General features: G+C 35.0%; 1 protein-coding gene across 1 annotated transcript in view; it reads right to left on the bottom strand.

Annotated features, from left to right (window-relative positions):
* Window positions 1-15,476, bottom strand: part of LOC131950896 (ATP-binding cassette sub-family C member 4) — a 29,435-nt gene extending 13,959 nt beyond the window's left edge. Inside the window, exons 1-4 of the mRNA XM_059313099.1 lie at window positions 15,396-15,476; window positions 3,344-3,454; window positions 1,258-1,375; window positions 220-468 (exon numbers count right to left, since the gene is read on the bottom strand). Coding sequence (XP_059169082.1) covers window positions 220-468; window positions 1,258-1,375; window positions 3,344-3,454; window positions 15,396-15,397 — 480 coding nt within the window. The 5' untranslated portion in view covers window positions 15,398-15,476. The remainder of the gene's footprint in view (window positions 1-219; window positions 469-1,257; window positions 1,376-3,343; window positions 3,455-15,395) is intronic.
* Window positions 15,477-17,227: the final 1,751 nt, after the last annotated feature.

The following is a 17,227-nucleotide window of genomic DNA, read 5'->3' as shown; positions in this document are numbered from 1 at the left end:
GAACATAGGGCCTCCACCATTGCCTTCCATTTCTTCCCTATTAATTTTGCCATCTCCCCATTAATTTAGAATAAAAAACTACTTTACTTTCCCTAACATGCTTTAGGTACCCATCATAGTTGGGCGGACTCAGGGACGGTCTACTGACTTGAACCTGGATTCGAACTCAACTTTTCCATAGGTATATATAATAATTTTAAAAATTTCATCTCAACTCACTTTTCTGTATATTAATGACGTGGTAGCCACTCTCATCCTATAACCATGATGGAAAAAATTGTGATCAAGGAAAATGCTGACTAGGTAGGACAAGATGATGAATGTGATGAGTAAAAAGATGTCTGGTCTGGCGATAGTTTGATTGCTTCTAGTGCTGGCAAAGGTCATTGTGTTGTTTTGGGTGTCATCAACCTCAAAAAGCTGGATAAACATTCCCATAAGCACAGCTTGGACTAAACGAATGCATTCCTTGAAAAGTGAACAACAAGATTAAATTATTACATATTCAAAATATTTATTAACATATTAGTATTGATTAAATGTTATTGCCCAACTAAGAAAGAATAAATAAGCAATTACTACTCACTGTTTTATATAACTCTGGCTATTTATTTGTTTAGCCAAGGTTAAAAATTGTTTACCCTGACATTACAAATAAACAGGTAAAATTTAATAAAAGAATGAGAACTATTAAGGTATACAAAGTGGCTAGCTTTATGGCCAGTTAACTCCCCTGAAACTGGGTATCCAATAAAGCTGTGTGAGTTAAGGGAAGTTACAATTTTTTACAAGTTTTTCAAAAGTGTTATTTAGTTATACATTTACATGTTCTTCTCAGTCTTGTCATACTGTTTTATTTAATTTTCAAGCAGAATTATTATTACACTCCTAAAAATTGCAAGTAGTTAAGAGTAATATATTTTTTCTATTGCCAATTTCTTTTTTCCTATTATTTGCTTGAAAGAATCACACTTTATCATATAATATTAATATCTAGGCATAGTAAATTGTAGTCAGTTGTAATACAAGATCTCTTCTGTATTTATGTTATGTTAAGTTACTTGGCTAGTGGTACTAGAAATTGTAGAAATAATATTTAAATCTAGATTGTTATTCTTATTACAAAAAAAACCCAACCTAATCCGACACCTTATCATAACGATGAGAAGAATCCAATGTTTGTCTTTAGTAGCCTATAGATTTTAAACTACTATCAGTCTTAATCAAGAAAATAGAGCATAGACCTAAATCTACTACCTCTAGAAATATGAGGAGCGTGAAAGTCAAAATTTGTGTGCGGTAACATCTCCATAGGGCTCTGGTCAGCTTTGGCCTTCCTCCAGTTTTGTAGTTATAAAGTTCCTTTTCCCATTGTCTGATTGGATAAAAGTAACAATATTTTAAATATAAGTCAAGGCAACAGTTAATAATTATAAAAAATAGTTTAAAAAAAATTAATATGTAGCCAAATTGTATAGGCCCATATATATAGACTATAAATACATTAAATACATATATGTAGGCTATATATATATATATATATATATATATATATATATATATATATATATATATATATATATATATATATATATATATATATATAAACATGTTTGTTGAAAAAGAGTAAAATACTATTACGTGAAAATAAAACAATTCTAATTGTTTCAGGAACCTGCCAGATTTTGGCGATTGTAGGAAAAAAAGTCACAGGAAAAAAAAACACAGGAAAAAAAAACACAGAAAAAAAGTCACAGGAAAAAAAGTCACAGGAAAAAAAGTCACAAATATATATTTGCATTGAATTTGATAATACTTTTATGTATTAAATATTCAGAGAGTGCAAATTAACTTAGGATTAATTAAATGTAATGTAAAGTGTGTAGGTTGTATACGCCTAGTAATTTTTATAATTCATCTAAAAATATTTAGTATGAATTATGTAGATTGTAATTATGTTAAACATAATATTTATAGCATTTAATAGAATGTCCACAGTTTTCATCGTGTTTTTTTTAATTAAATTACCGTGAAATGGTAAGGTCATCTGAATTACTGCCCTCAACTCATGGCAACAATAGTTATGTTTAGTTCAACCACCTTTACTGCCCACATTAATCACGCTCATTACATAACAAAACTTAGGATCAAAACAGAAAGCCGACAAGGTTCAAAGGCTGTCATTGACGTATAACGTCAACAACACAAATATGTTCGGACAATGCCTACCGAGGAGAGGCCGACCAGAGAATAGCCTACAGCAAAATGTGCCTAAATTTCTTTTATAGTTAACTTTTCTACCGCGTATTTAACTAAATACGTAACAAAAGTTGAGATTGTTATGTTAATTATCTTAGAGTATTTTTACTTACAATTGTTATAAATCATAATGCTTTTAACGTCTATAAATAATTTATGCTATCAAAAAATACAACCCACAACAATAAACATACAAAATTTACAATTCTTAACAAATTAATAAAAAGATTTCTAAAAAGATTTTTGTGACTTTTTTTCTGTGACTTTATTTCTGTGACTTTTTTTCCGATAAAATTTTTCCACTGTGACTTTTTTTCTGTGACTTTTTTTCCTAGCAAAAACTGTGACTTTTTTTTTGTGTTTTTTTTTCCTGTGACTTTTTTTCCGTTTACCATTTTGGCAGGGGTGGCTTTTTAATGGCCTCTGCAAAAATACTAGTCTTGTAAAAATGCAGTCATTTTTATTTATGCTTAGGAAACGTATGCATAAAAACGCATGCGTGAAACCGTAGTTTTACTTAACTTAACTTAACTAAGGCAAGCTGTCATATATATGAAAAAAATTGTAACACACACATACAAAATCACACACTCGCCAGTATGAAGTAGTCTAATTGATTTTTAAATAAAATATGCCCTATTGTACTGGCACTAATAGTAATCATATTCTGTTTTTACTAGCTTTTTAATGTCTTATGTTTCAAGTCACAAGTTTGAAAATAATATGCCGATCGAAATTTATTTTTTTACATTTATAATTCAAGGGACACTACTCAAGCACCTAACATTCATAAATAGATGCAGAACTATTATATTTGATTCTATATTAAAGTAAGCACTATCCTTTTAGCAAGTCCTTATATATACTCAGATTAACTTTATTATTATGCAATCCTCACTTTGAAAAAAAATTATCATACTAGTTATAACAATGAATTTGACAGTATTTACTTAACTAGGCCTAATATTGAACTTGTGTATGTTGACTGTTGTGATACTGAATGAGCAGACTAAAATAACAATATTTTTTAAAATCGATTTTTTTTTCAACGAAACAAAATTTAAAAAATAAGACGTTAACCTACCTGGCAAGATTATTTGATAATTTGACCGTTCTGTCTTGGGGGAGAACATCGTACACGTCTGCTTCATCGAGGGTGTGATGATAGCCTTTCCAGAATATTCTACCCGTCCACCTGTATGGAAAAAAATCGTTTTAGATTCTCAATTTTTAACCAGTACCATGAACTTTGACTTAGCTCCTCGTCAGAAGAAGTCCATTTAAATTTATGTAATAAGCATATTTTTATGGATGAAAGTAGAATTAATTGTTTCTGTAGGCCTAAAATCATTAATTTTTAAAATCCAAAATGTTTACGCTTTGACTGTAGCTAGACATTTTAAAATGCTGTCGAAAAAAAAAAACATCGTCATAATGTAGAGGGATGGGCTGGGGAATTGATGGGATACACTCTTAGAAAAAAAAATCCAAAATTAGCAAACAATATTTTATCCAGTTAAAACAATAAGCATTTGATTTAAAAAAAAATTTACTAACAATATTTTATCCTATTGAAATAATAAGCAGTGTGTGTAAAAAAAAATGTACAAACAATATTTTAAAAACATTTACGAACAATATTTAATGCTGTTAAAATAATAAGCATTGGGTGTAAAAAAAAAAAATTTACAAACACTATTCAATCCTGTTAAAATAATAGGCCTAAGCAGTGGGTTTAAAAAAAATAAATAAAAAATCCAAAATTGTTGTGGGGAAAGTGACATCTTGAGTTACCTTCCAAGGTTGATCGCGACCAAATGACGTCACTGTATACAACCATAGCTCGGCGACTGCTGTACAGTGGCGTAGGCAGGGGGGTCATACCCCCCCCCCCATAGACCCCTCGGTATATATATAAAAAGTATCGAAAGTTTGAGGGGGGGGGGGGTGCAAATCGAAAGTTTGAGGGGGGGGGGGGGGTGCAAATCGAAAGTTTGTCCACGGTAAAAAATTGGACCCCCCCCCCCTGTAGTTTGATCTTGGTTAGACAAAGGGTATGGAAGTAAAGACAGCAGGGGAAAAAAGCAGGCTGAAGTCAGAGCTAACAGACCATATGCCAAGTGTTTCTTCCAGTCTTTCTCCCCCCCCCCCCCTCCGGGGTGGCACTTAAAATTTTCGGGGGGGGGGGGGGGAGACACCGTAAAAAGTATATATTTTCTATATAAATTCCATTTCGTTCGAGGGAAGGGGGGTAGACTTTTTTCGACCTGGAAGAAACTGCATATGCCGCATAACACGTCGACACATAATACGTAATTGAACTTTGTGGAAAATCCCCTTCAATATTACAATTTAAGACTGATGTTGATGTTTTACGCAATAACTAATTGAGATATTAATGCCAAAATGTTATATTAACAAATTTTAAATAGTGAAACATAAAGTGTCATACACAAACGAATGGGACGTCTAACCCAATGAATCGTGCACAAATCAATCAACAATAGTAGCCCATTTAGACCCGACACAATTAGGCACTTAATGAATTGTTATTGTCAATAAATGACCGAAATGGTACGTCATTAGAAAAGTTATTGTAGAGCCGTTAATGTGTATTAGGATGGGTACGCCTGCTGTGCAGCTTATTCATGCAACCATTCTGAATATTAAAAGAAATTAGAATACAGAAGATCAAAGAAAAGTCTTGAATCTATAGATTCTGTATATTCCCTAACCCGTATAATACAATATGGGTCATCTAGTTATGAATTCATATGGTCGAGAGGGGGGGGGGGGAATACAACAAATGTCGACTTTTATGGAATCATGTTGACTGAATGGAGGGGTGGTAGTTGAGACTGGGTTGATATCCACACATCAAATGTATCACCAATATAGCCTTGGTTATTGACAAGTTAAAAACGCGCGACATCATCAAATCATTTGTTCGCCACACAAATCTCACGATGCATCCTATACAATTATAATGATGTGCTCTGAAAAAAAAAACCTTAACCGTATTAACTAATTTTCAAACGACTATCCCTCCACCCTAATGTCCTTATGGACGACCCACCCGCTAACACACTTCAGAATCTCTTACAATAACAGATATTGTCCGAAAATGTGATGCATGTTGATCATAACTTACGTCGTTATAGCTACTGCAACGATAAAATTTGTCGTTGCCTTTTATTTTTAATGGGGAAAAGCTGTGGTCTACCATTCACAAGCTTGTATTAAGTTCACACTGCTTTTTGGTTTGTTTGCTTGCTGTTTGCTTGTTGTTTTGTAACAAATCATGCAATTTAAGTTTGGCCCACTTCTAATGTAACGATTTCGTTCCAACTTTCCAGATATGTTCGTCTCCGAATACAGCGCAATAATATCTAATTTTGTCTTAACTATTTATTAGATTCGTCTTTAAAATGTAATTAAAAGATTATTAATTTCAGTAATTAAATGATTAAATATCTGCATGAGCGTCGAACACTGACTACAAAGGGGAGGATACTAACTTGTCTTTTAGAGATTGCAAGCTACTGATCGGTTATTAAATGTTTTAGTCGTATAATGTGTACAGAGTTTCTTCCAGGCATCTCTTCGGGGGGGGGGGGGGGGGGGGGTCGGCGCCCCCCCCCCCCCCCCCGAACGAAATGAAATGTATATAGAAAATATATACTATTAACAGTGTCCCCCCCCTCGAAGAAAGTCTATCTTTCCCTCCCCCCCCCCCCCAAAAAAAAAAATTTCAGGTCCCCCCCCCCCCCACCGGAGAAAAAAAGTCTGGAAGAAACACTGGATGTGTAAACTTAACTTAAAACGAATTACTAAAATGCGGAACACAAAACAAGTATAAAAATCGTTATAATAATAAAGTTTTAAATGCGATGAAAATAAGATTAATAAAACTAATTTGCTTTAGTTATTGAAAGCATTGGCCGTTCATTAAATCTCCTACACAATTTCACAATTTGGCTACCAATGCTTTTATTAAAGAAATAGATAAGTTGTATTTTCATTTTTAGCGTTTATTATTATACAGGTTTTTTATGCTTGTATTATTTGAATATTTTAAAACGCTCATTTTTTGTGCTATTCTCTATTTTGAGTCATTAATCTAATTAGTTTCTTGACTACCGTGTCAGTTATTAAGCGTGTCTATTATTAGTCAGAAGGAAATTAAAAATAAAATCTTACCGACGGAAAATCATCATAGTCCAGAATATAAAAAAAGACTTGCAGAAAATTTGTCAGTACATTGTCCGTTTTTTAAGAGTTAAAATGTTCATTTCTAATGAATCGGCCTGAGTGTGTAACATGCCTTTATGACAGACTAACTCTGAGCTGATCATCCCAGAATAACCTGCAGACCAGTATCACGTGACCAGATTAGCATCGTCAGGTGTCAACGGGCCAATTTTAAACCGACCCACGTTTGGGAGCTAGTTCAGTTTCACAACAAATCGCTACAGCTGTTCCTATCATACATAGGCGGCGACTTGCGTACATGCATGGACTGGTTATCAGATTCTTATCTTCTATACGAAATTGTTTTGTTACATTAGTAGAAACAACGCAGTTCTTCGAAAACGGTGCTCTTTATAAAGTTATATGTCGTGGAAGATTATTTTTAATTAGTTTTATTCTCAACAAACAAAACAAGTTAATAAAAAGTCTAGTGACAATTTAAGCGCAATTTCCTTAATTAATTTTTTGTGACCGAACGAAAGAATATTTTTGAAAACTTTCTTCGGCAATATTGTTCTAAATTATCGAAGGAATCGATTGGTAAATGTTTCAAGTCCCTAAGTGGTCTGGTTGCCGAGATATGGGCCAAAAACTGCATTTTTTCCGAGGTTTTTTGGCTTTTCTGGGAAATCCAGGAAGGAATTCCGGGAATTTTTTTGGCCCACAATCATCCTCGGAACTTGCTTAACATATTTGCTTTTGGAACTAGTCCTCGATATTGCTTCGTTGAGGAGGAGATACGACTTAAAGCTGCGGACACACATCGGACACACATCCATCCTTGACGAGTTAATAATCGCAATTGTCCAGTATGGCAATTGCGCTAAAAACCCCACCGAAAACATAGATACACTAACAATAGCACTGAACCGATCGCAAAGGGTACAGAAAACGAACCTAACATAAACCTAAATGCTAACACTACACTAATATATTTAACGCAAATCAAAACAATTAAATTTAAGCCGAGTTAATTTTAATGGACACTGACCAATGACGACGTAAAAAAAACAACATTAAACACATGTGTTAAACCCTAACTCAGGACAATTTAATTTACTACCATTAAATTTACCCACCACTGGTTTATAAAATAAATACATTAAAATATGGGGCTATAATATTTAACTTCGTGGACAGTATAACCAAAGCATTAATATTTTTCTTTTTTTTTTCTTTTATTGCTTTAAACATAGACTAAGCTGGTGATAAACTAAACATTTAAAAGCATTTTTTTTTTAAATATAACACCAGGCTTGATACAGGCAGTTAATCGGGCCTACTGTTGCAGTGATCTTTGAGTTTCTGATGCAGACAAATAGTTCTCTGTTTACATTTAGTACGCCATAGCACACGTTTGATCACGTGTGTGTGTGTGTGTGTGTGTGTGTGCGCGCGCATGCGCGTGTGTGTGTATGTGTGTATGAGAGAGAGAGAAAAAGAGAGAGGGTGTGTGAGTGTGCGAGGAGATTATTTTTTTTTTACAAATAGATGTAAACTATCTAAAATAACAGGAATTAAAATAAGTGGTCTCATTCTTTGTCTTCGATTATTCCCCCCTCCCCCATTATAGGCCCGCCTTTGATTTGTTTTTTACCATTAACACGAGAAGACCAAAAAGTGACCGAAATATTTGACTCCTGGCTCTCTCTCTCCTAGGCTCTAGTCCTCGGCAAATATCTAGCCCGTACTAGAATGGCGCAGTTGGTCGCTGTGACGTGAGGCTTGGCACTTGGGGCTACTCCACTCCAAACTGGCAAATAAAGTGCATGTGTATAGCGCATCGCGAGCACGTTGCCAGGTACTTGTCAAGACGTCAAGTCAAAGTGAATCGCGCAGCGAGGATTGAAGAAAATATAAATCAAAGGGTCATCAGTCAAGGGGGCAATCAATAATATCGATCAGCTACATCATATTGTTTTTTTACTCGTTTTCTAGGCAGTGATTTTATGTAAGTTAATTACACAAGCCTACACACGCCATTTTAAGAAGGAATATTTTTTCTCACACGAAATATTTATGGATATCCCTCAAAGTTTTACTATTATTTTACTTTCTGAATATAAGCTACATTTTTTTACACTCTAGTTAAAGGAGATAGTTTTTAATTTTGTAAAATAGTAATATAAGTTTTAATAAGACCACACAAAAAACCCACTGGATCGCTAGATGTATTGTTATACTTATTGGGACCTTGGTTACCAGAAAAAAACGGGTGCTATGCTTCTTGGTGCCGAGAGTGACAGGTGAAGTAGTGTTCATCAGAGTTCATCTAAACCTGCGACTCTGCGTCTGAACGTGTAGAATAGTATACTCGAAAGTCTTTATTTTGTTGGTCTAGAGCAGGGGTCTCCAAACTTTTCAGTCCGAGGGCCGCATTAACTATCAAATATAAGTTCGGGGGCCAGAGTTTCTTCCAGGCATCTCATTGGGGTGGCATTTTTCCTCAGCCACATACAACAAACATTTTTTTTCCGTGGGCTAAAAGATCTCCGAGGGCCGGATGAGATGACCTCGCGGGCCGCATCCGGCCCGCGGGCCGTAGTTTGGAGACCCCTGGTCTAGAGTCTAGAGTCAGGTATAAGACGGAACTAGATGGAATTTTTAACCGTTACTGGATAGATCTCCTGATACTGAGGGGTCGGCATGGTTGAGTCGGTAAAGCTCATGGCTTCTAAACCTAAAAGTCTCGAGTTCGAACTTTCGGGCAGATGAGACTCGTTAGCTGGGGACAGCCACTCTTCTAGGAGAGACAACTCAAAAAAAAAAAAAACTGCTGCCTTGTAGTTTGTTCTACAAAAGCTATGGAAGCAATTCATAAGAGAAAATCAGGCCGAAATCGGAGTCATTGGCCTCAATGGCGCATAACCAGTAGACACGTATTCTTAACTGTGTTGGAGGGGATCCCTTCAACCTTAAAATTAAGAACGAAGAAGAGCCGATACTGTATACATCAGCCGATACGACGCCCTAAAAGTAACCCATGATTAGCTGTTTTTTTTTTAACTAACTTACTCTGTTTATTAATTAAGTTGTATGGCATCACATCGGGTTCAATAAACCGGGATATTTTTTTGAAACACTATTTTAGTTTGTGTTGCTTTAATGATGTATTGCCTGTGTAAAATATTAAAAGGTAGACTAGGGGGTTGGAGGGATAAGGTCTATATCACTAAAAAAAACCTAAAAGGAAATATGACCAAAAACAAGTTTACTATTAACGAAAAGTAAATACTTAATTAGAATTTCAACCATAGTTTATTATGTTAGCGCTAAGACAACATTTTATAGACACATTTTTTTTTTGGAGTTATCTTCCATATCGCTCAATCAAGAATTACTGCGCTTGGGTTTTTGAGAAAGAAAAAATTGTTGTTATACAAACACAGCTGTTTTGAAGGCTAACCGGCCGGAGAGATTGAGGGGGGGGGGGGGAGAAAAGAGATTTAACTGCACGCGAAGCAAGGCTTTAATACATCCTAAGGAAGTACGAATTTCGTTAAAATCTTGAAACTGGATTTAAAGCTTTGAGCTAATTTGATTCTGATGATTAGTAGGCATGAGGAATAGACTATAACACTAAAAATGAGAAAATAAATGTTTTTCTTTAAATATATTATAATACACTACTATTTAAATAGCTTTAAGGAAAAGCAAGAGTCACTCTATTATCTTTTGGATACCTTTGTTAATATTAATGCACGTATAAGAGAAGTAGAAGACCAGTGTTTCTTCCAGATTTTTTCTCCGGGGGGGGGGGGGGGGGCACTTGAAATCTTCGGGGGGGGGGGGGGCGGTAAACTTTCTTCGGGGAGGGGGGGGGGGCGGACACTGTTAAAAGTATATATTTTCTATATAAATTATATAAATTTCATTTCGTTCGGGGGGGGGGCGGTAAAAAAATTTCGGGGGGGGGGGGAAATGTAATTAATTCATAAAAAATTAATTAGTCATCCAATTAGTCAGTCAAATTCGATGTGAAATTGCATTGTCATCGGGTATTGAACCTCGTGCCGAATTGTAGAGAAATTGTTTGGTTAGAAATGCTCGAAATTTCGCCAGCCCGTTTTGATCTATGACGACAAAAGCACCACCGACAGAGGACGCAAGTTAAATAAAAGCATGTAAAATCCAATTCAAATTGCATACATGTAATTCAATATAACTTTACTCATCGTATTTTTGATGAACTTCCTTAACTAGTCATAATAAAATGGTGTGTAAAAATGGATTGTCTGTCAATGATAAGATACCTACCCGGCCAATAATTGACTGTTCGATATCTTAACAATGTTACCAGATTTTTGTGCAATTCAGGCCAAGTTTTTACTACTGCAATTAAGTGTATATATTAATAAAATTATCATTAGTTCGTTTTATTTTTGTTTCATTGATTATTAAAACGTATAATTAACAAAATTAAAAAATGTAACAAAGTAATATCACAAAACGTCATTTTAACAACGTTTCGCGCGCGTTTGATCTTGTCAGACGTCAAAGTTCAACGGAAGCAGACGAGAATTCTTCGGGAGAATCGCCGCGCAGCGAACAGTCAACAAAGTGAAAATAGAAGCGAATCGGCGGTTCGTGCAAATATTGGCTCAACGAAAATATCGATGAAATACTGCAATATATAATCCTTAGATAATGTGGAGGTGGGGGGGGTGGGGGGGGGGGAGTGGATGGGGCTGTTAGGTCAAAGGCTGGAGGAATGGGTTGAAGGCTGCGAATAGGTGTTTTATCGAGTAACTAAATAGCTAGGTAGGTTTGAGTAACTAATATCGCTGATGACAGTATATTATTAACACTTCGGATTCAGATTTTAATTTGAAGTTTAAAAGTGCAGTCATTGCAGTCTTTAATGGTGATGCAAGTTATATAACCTCTTAACAAACTCTCAAACCCTCTTCACACAGTAGAACGTATTTCCTCGTAATACGTATAGATGGATTTATATATATATATATATATATATATATATATATATATATATATATATATATATATATATATATATATATATATATATATATATATAAACATATATATATATATATATATATATATATATATATATATATATATATATATATATATATATATATATATATATATATATATATATATATATAAACATATATATATATATATATATATATATATATATATATATATATATATATATATATATATATATATATATATATATATATATATACATTTATTTATACATTTATCTAGATTTAAATACAAATACATACACACACACATACACACACACACACACATATATATATATATATATAAATATATAAACACATGTGTATATGTGCGTGTTGTGTGTGTATATATGTGTGTGTGTGTTGTGTGTTTGTGTGTATGTATGTGTGTATCCCCCAAGTGTAGGTGTAATATTTTAACCCTGTGCTAAATGTGTGCACAATTTGCCTGCTCTGACACTCAAAGATTGGGGGATGGAGTGGACCCTTGACTTAATTAAACGAAAGCTTTAGGAAGTCAGTCCTGTTGTATTTGTTACGGTGGAGTTTAGAAAAAAAATCTTTTGTTTAAATCATGCTTGTGCCCGATTTGCAATGTTGACATGAATATTATTATAGTCGTGATGTAATATTTATAGATATACATGAGTGAGGCAGGGGCGGAACTACAGTGCCGCCAGACCCCGCAATGCGGGGGGGCCCAGACCAATTGGGGGCCCAAAAATCCTGGCTAAATTATTTTTTTAAAAATTTAAAAAAAAAATTAGGTGGAGGTCGAATTATCTTTCTTCTACAGTTACAAACAAACACGATAGTCGGCAAACGTCTGTGAGAAAAATGCACAGACTATAGCTCGAGAGACCGCCAGACATATAGACAACTTCAAAGACGAAGCATCTGAAATTTGACTGTGCCGGTACGCTTTGAAATCGGGCTGGGGAAATGTTGCGGCGAGGCGACTATCCTGGTCTTCTAGACGATCGGAAAAAGTCGGCACTATTGATGTAGATGTTTATCGGCGCTTTCTTGTCCCCTTCCCAACTCTCTCTTCCCCCCCCCTCCCCCCTACCCCTCACCTCTACCCCTCACCACACCGTTACTCTTACAATAAGATGTAATGCATAGATTAACGAACCGTCTATGAACTGTAAACTGACCACTTCTGCATATTTTGTTAAAGACACTAGTCAGTAGTTGTTCATTTACCTGATGAACAGGGGCGGAACTACAGTCCCGCCAGACCCCGCAATGCGCGCGGGGAGGGGGGGGGGGAGGGGGGGGCAGGCCGTTTAGGGGCCCACGGCTGACCAAAATTAATATTTTTTAAAAATTTTGAATTTAATTTTTGCCTTAATATTTGGTTTGTAAAAGAAAAACACTGTAGCTGCGGTACGATTATCTTTATTTTACAGTCACTATACCACGGTCTTCCGCAAAAGATAAAATCCATTACACAAACTACAGTGTAAAATATAGGCAACTCTTCAAATTTTGAATGACTTCTTTGACTCGTTGCCCCCCCCCCCTCCCTTTGATAGCGAAATAGAGGACACGTAACTGTTTGACCGATCCTCCAAACTGTACTGTGGCGGATGGGGCAGGGGATGGGGACCAAAAAGGGGGTTAAAAATTGTCGACAAATTTTTTACATATTTAAAACAGTTATTTATAGTTGTATTTTTTAACCATCGTCAAGGCCGAGTTCTATTTCCCTACAATCAAACACGCTGTCGCCGGCAAAATTCTTTTTAAAAAAACAACAAAGTCCATAGCACGAAAAGCCGCTACATATGAAGTGGGCTTTCATGATGCGCGGTTTTTATTTGCGGCATTGGTAGGGGACCCGAAATCCATTGTACATTTTTCAATGTTAATATGTGTTTGTGATAGTGGTTGAATTTGTATCCTGTACTATCTTGTATCCTACAAATAATTTTTAAAAAATAATATAATACTAGAAACTTCAGTTTTATATACGTTTACTTGTTTTTGATTTTACAAGAAATATCATAGTAAACTTTTAAGGCCTATACTTCAAATTATCTACCCTGAGTAAGTTTTACAATGGGCGATGCTGACGTACATAGATCAAGGCGTTTTGTTGTCTCTTTCAAGTTTTTTTCCCGAGCCGACCCCTATCCCATCCCTCTTTCTTAGCCTCACAAGTATCGAGGAGATAAATGTATCGTTTATGAACTGCTTCCTAACCGTACGATTCACCACTTCAGTACATTTTGTCAGACACTAGACAGCACTAGATCTAGTCAACACATATTAATTTACTTTCATAGTATTAGGCACATCTAATTCACTAAACAGGGCAGGTAAGATTATTTTTTATATAATTATTTAGAAATTAATTAGAACGTTTAGAATTAATTGAACATTATTAATAGTCATTGAGGTGGGGGTGTGTGAGGGTCTGGCTTTTTGTTAACCCCCCCCCCCCCTCCCCTAAATCAGAAGGTTATCCAACGCGTGACCTGGCCACATACAGTTGTACATGTGAAAAACATTTTTCTCTCTATTATGCATTACTGCATCATTCACCCAATCGCCATGAAAACTTGGGAAGCTGTTGAGTACAGCCCCGCAAAGGTTTCTGTCATAGGCCTAACATTTGTACTTATTGGAGTGGGGACTCCTAACGGAAATATGTGATTTAGCGCCCCGTGATCCTGCATAAGCGGATGAGGTTACTACTTGAATACAAACGGCGTCAATGTCATCCTGAGCGCATCACATATGAGCAAGTTGGCCCCCACAGACAGTCGTTCCCACAACACTAGGAATAAGTCTAAATAAGACTAAATCTAATTAGGTGTCGCACCAATGTTTCTTCCAGGGTAGACTGTTTTCGGGGGAGGGGAGGGGGGGGGAGCTCTGCCGGAAGAAATAATGTGTCACACCCATCACCCGTGCAGTAATGTAACCGGTAACTCCAAGAGCCCCGTGACTCCCCTGACACCTGGACCGTCGCCGAGGGATTTACAGCATGCCTTGGCGTGTCTAGTTGGTAGTGTGGACAAACCCGCGCCCAAAGATTCAAGAAATGAACTGCCGACATTGTTAACATTTAATTCAACTTCTGGAAAACAGGGCACACGGTTAGTAACGTTTTGATGAAAGCCTCAGTTTGGTGTGTTGGACTAGATTTAGAAAGTCCGTGCTTCTCACTTGGAAAACTGAAAGGGGCCAGCTCGTGTGTTGGAAAACCTCTGATTTATTCGTGTACCAGATGGAATTTTTTTTAAAAATTGAGAGCGAACCTTGTTTTATATATATATATATATATATATATATATATATATATATATATATATATATATATATATATATATATATATATATATATATATATATATATATATATATATATATATATATATATATATATATATATATACATATATGGGGGGCCCAAAAAATTTTTTGCGGGGTGGCCCATTTTTTCTAGTTCCGCCACTGGAGTGAGGCTACATATGTAAAAAAAAAACAATACATAATACACACCCATAAACATTAACATATACACGTAATATACTATATATATATATATATATATATATATATATATATATATATATATATATATATATATATATATATATATATATATATATATATATATGGGGCGAGAAATTTTTTGTATCTACACGTATATCTCATTATATATCATATATAGAACTATATATATATATATATATATATATATATATATATATATATATATATATATATATATATATATATAGACCTGTATATAAATATATACTTATATACGTAAATATGTACATATTTATAATTTTATATTGGGACAAATAATGTATATATATCACATACACATATGTGTATATTAAGCTACGAGCTTAGTACAATACATACATAATTGCGTTAATCCTATGTAACTATGCAGCGCACAATGTAAATCCATTTTGAGCACATTTTATTTCACCGTCGCTCAACACATTCTTACGGACACACTACTTGAGTGTCGTCGTCAGTCTATTTATAGACTGCCTCAGTCACTTGAACTGCCGGCGTGCGAGCGGCGTTTTAGCCTGCTCACAATAAGTGTGACAGATACACTGAATGCAATTGTCAACTGCGAGTCTTAAGGAAAACTAAGGCTCATAAAACAATGTACGATCTAGGCTAAGTGTTTTTATTATAAGAATAAAAATAGATTTTTAAAAAACCTGTATAGAGTGAGGCCTAAAGCATATAAAGTTGTTAGGTTTTACGAGTTAACTTTATCAAGAGGTCAAATTTTATAAAAAGTTAAGCTGTATAGTGATGCTTAACAAAGCCGGATGGGGAGAGGGAAAAGATGGCGTAGAGATTTTAAGACTGGGGCAAGTTTAGTGTTTACAAAACTGAAACAATATCTTACATAGATCTGTAACCAATCAATACCTAACTTTGATGGTTATGTGAAGTGTTTCCCTATAAGCCGCTGCTAACCATTTCTGTTTTAATTTCCCAAAATATTGTCGACCTTGTCATTTAACCTTCCCCCTCCCCACCCTTTCTTTAATTATCCCCCCCCCCCCACTCACACACCGTCCCACTTACACACATATATTCTCCTCTAAAGAAGAATGTCGTGTCTTAAAGCCTGCTATCAGATCAAACATGCGACCATGATGTAGTTGAGTGAGAGTAGGAGATCCTAGTGTGGACTTCAGTACAGCGGCAGTAGTTGTACTACTTTAAGTAGGCATTAGTTGTATTGCTGTATACAGGCAGTAGTTGTATTATTTTATACAGGCAGTTGTTGAACTACTTTATATAGGCAGTAGTTGTACTACTTTATACAGGCAGTAGTTGTATTACTTTATACAGGCAGTTGTTGAACTACTTTATATAGGCAGTAGTTGTACTACTTTATACAGGCAGTAGTTGTACTACTTTACATAGGCATTAGTTGTACTACTTTACATAGGCAATAGTTGTACTACTTTATACAGGCAATAGTTGTACTACTTTATACAGGCAGTAGTTGTATTAATTTACATAGGCAGTAGTTGTATTACTTTATACAGGCAGTAGTTGTATTATTTTCTACAGGCAGTAGTTGTACTACTTTATACAGGTAATAGCTGTACTACTTTATACAGGCAGTAGTTGTACTACTTTATACAGGCAGTAGTTGTACTACTTTATACAGGCAGTAGTTGTATTACTTTATACAGGCAGTAGTTGTACTACTTTATACAGGCAGTAGAGCTTACAGCAATGTAAATCTACACGGTACAATATTACGGCACAGTATTAAAACAGTGTAATTCTACAATAGCATTAGTTTACTACTTTATGGTACAGTGTAGTTGTACAATTGCAGAAGTTGTAGCCGTACTACTTTATAGTAAAATAGCAGTAGTTGTAATACTTTATACAGCCAGTAGGATACAATATTATGGTACAGTATTATAACACAGTGTAGTCCTACAATATGTTTAGTTGTACAACTGTATACAGACAATATAACCTACAATTGTTTACGTCTACATTGTACAATGTTATAGTACAGTATTATATAACAGTGTAGTTCTACAAAGAACGTTTTTATATAACAGTGTAGTTTTACAAGATACAATATAATATAACAGTGTACGCCTATATAGAAGTGTAGTTCTAAACAGCATTGACTATACAACATTAAACAATCAATAGATCGTACAACAGCGTGATTCTACACTGCACATCTCTTAACG

Source organism: Physella acuta, unplaced genomic scaffold (genome assembly GCF_028476545.2).
Source record: "Physella acuta isolate Inbredline_101_S28 unplaced genomic scaffold, ASM2847654v3 ptg000785l, whole genome shotgun sequence".
NCBI classification, from domain to species: Eukaryota; Metazoa; Mollusca; class Gastropoda; family Physidae; genus Physella; species Physella acuta.
This window is presented reverse-complemented; position numbering and strand designations above follow the sequence as displayed.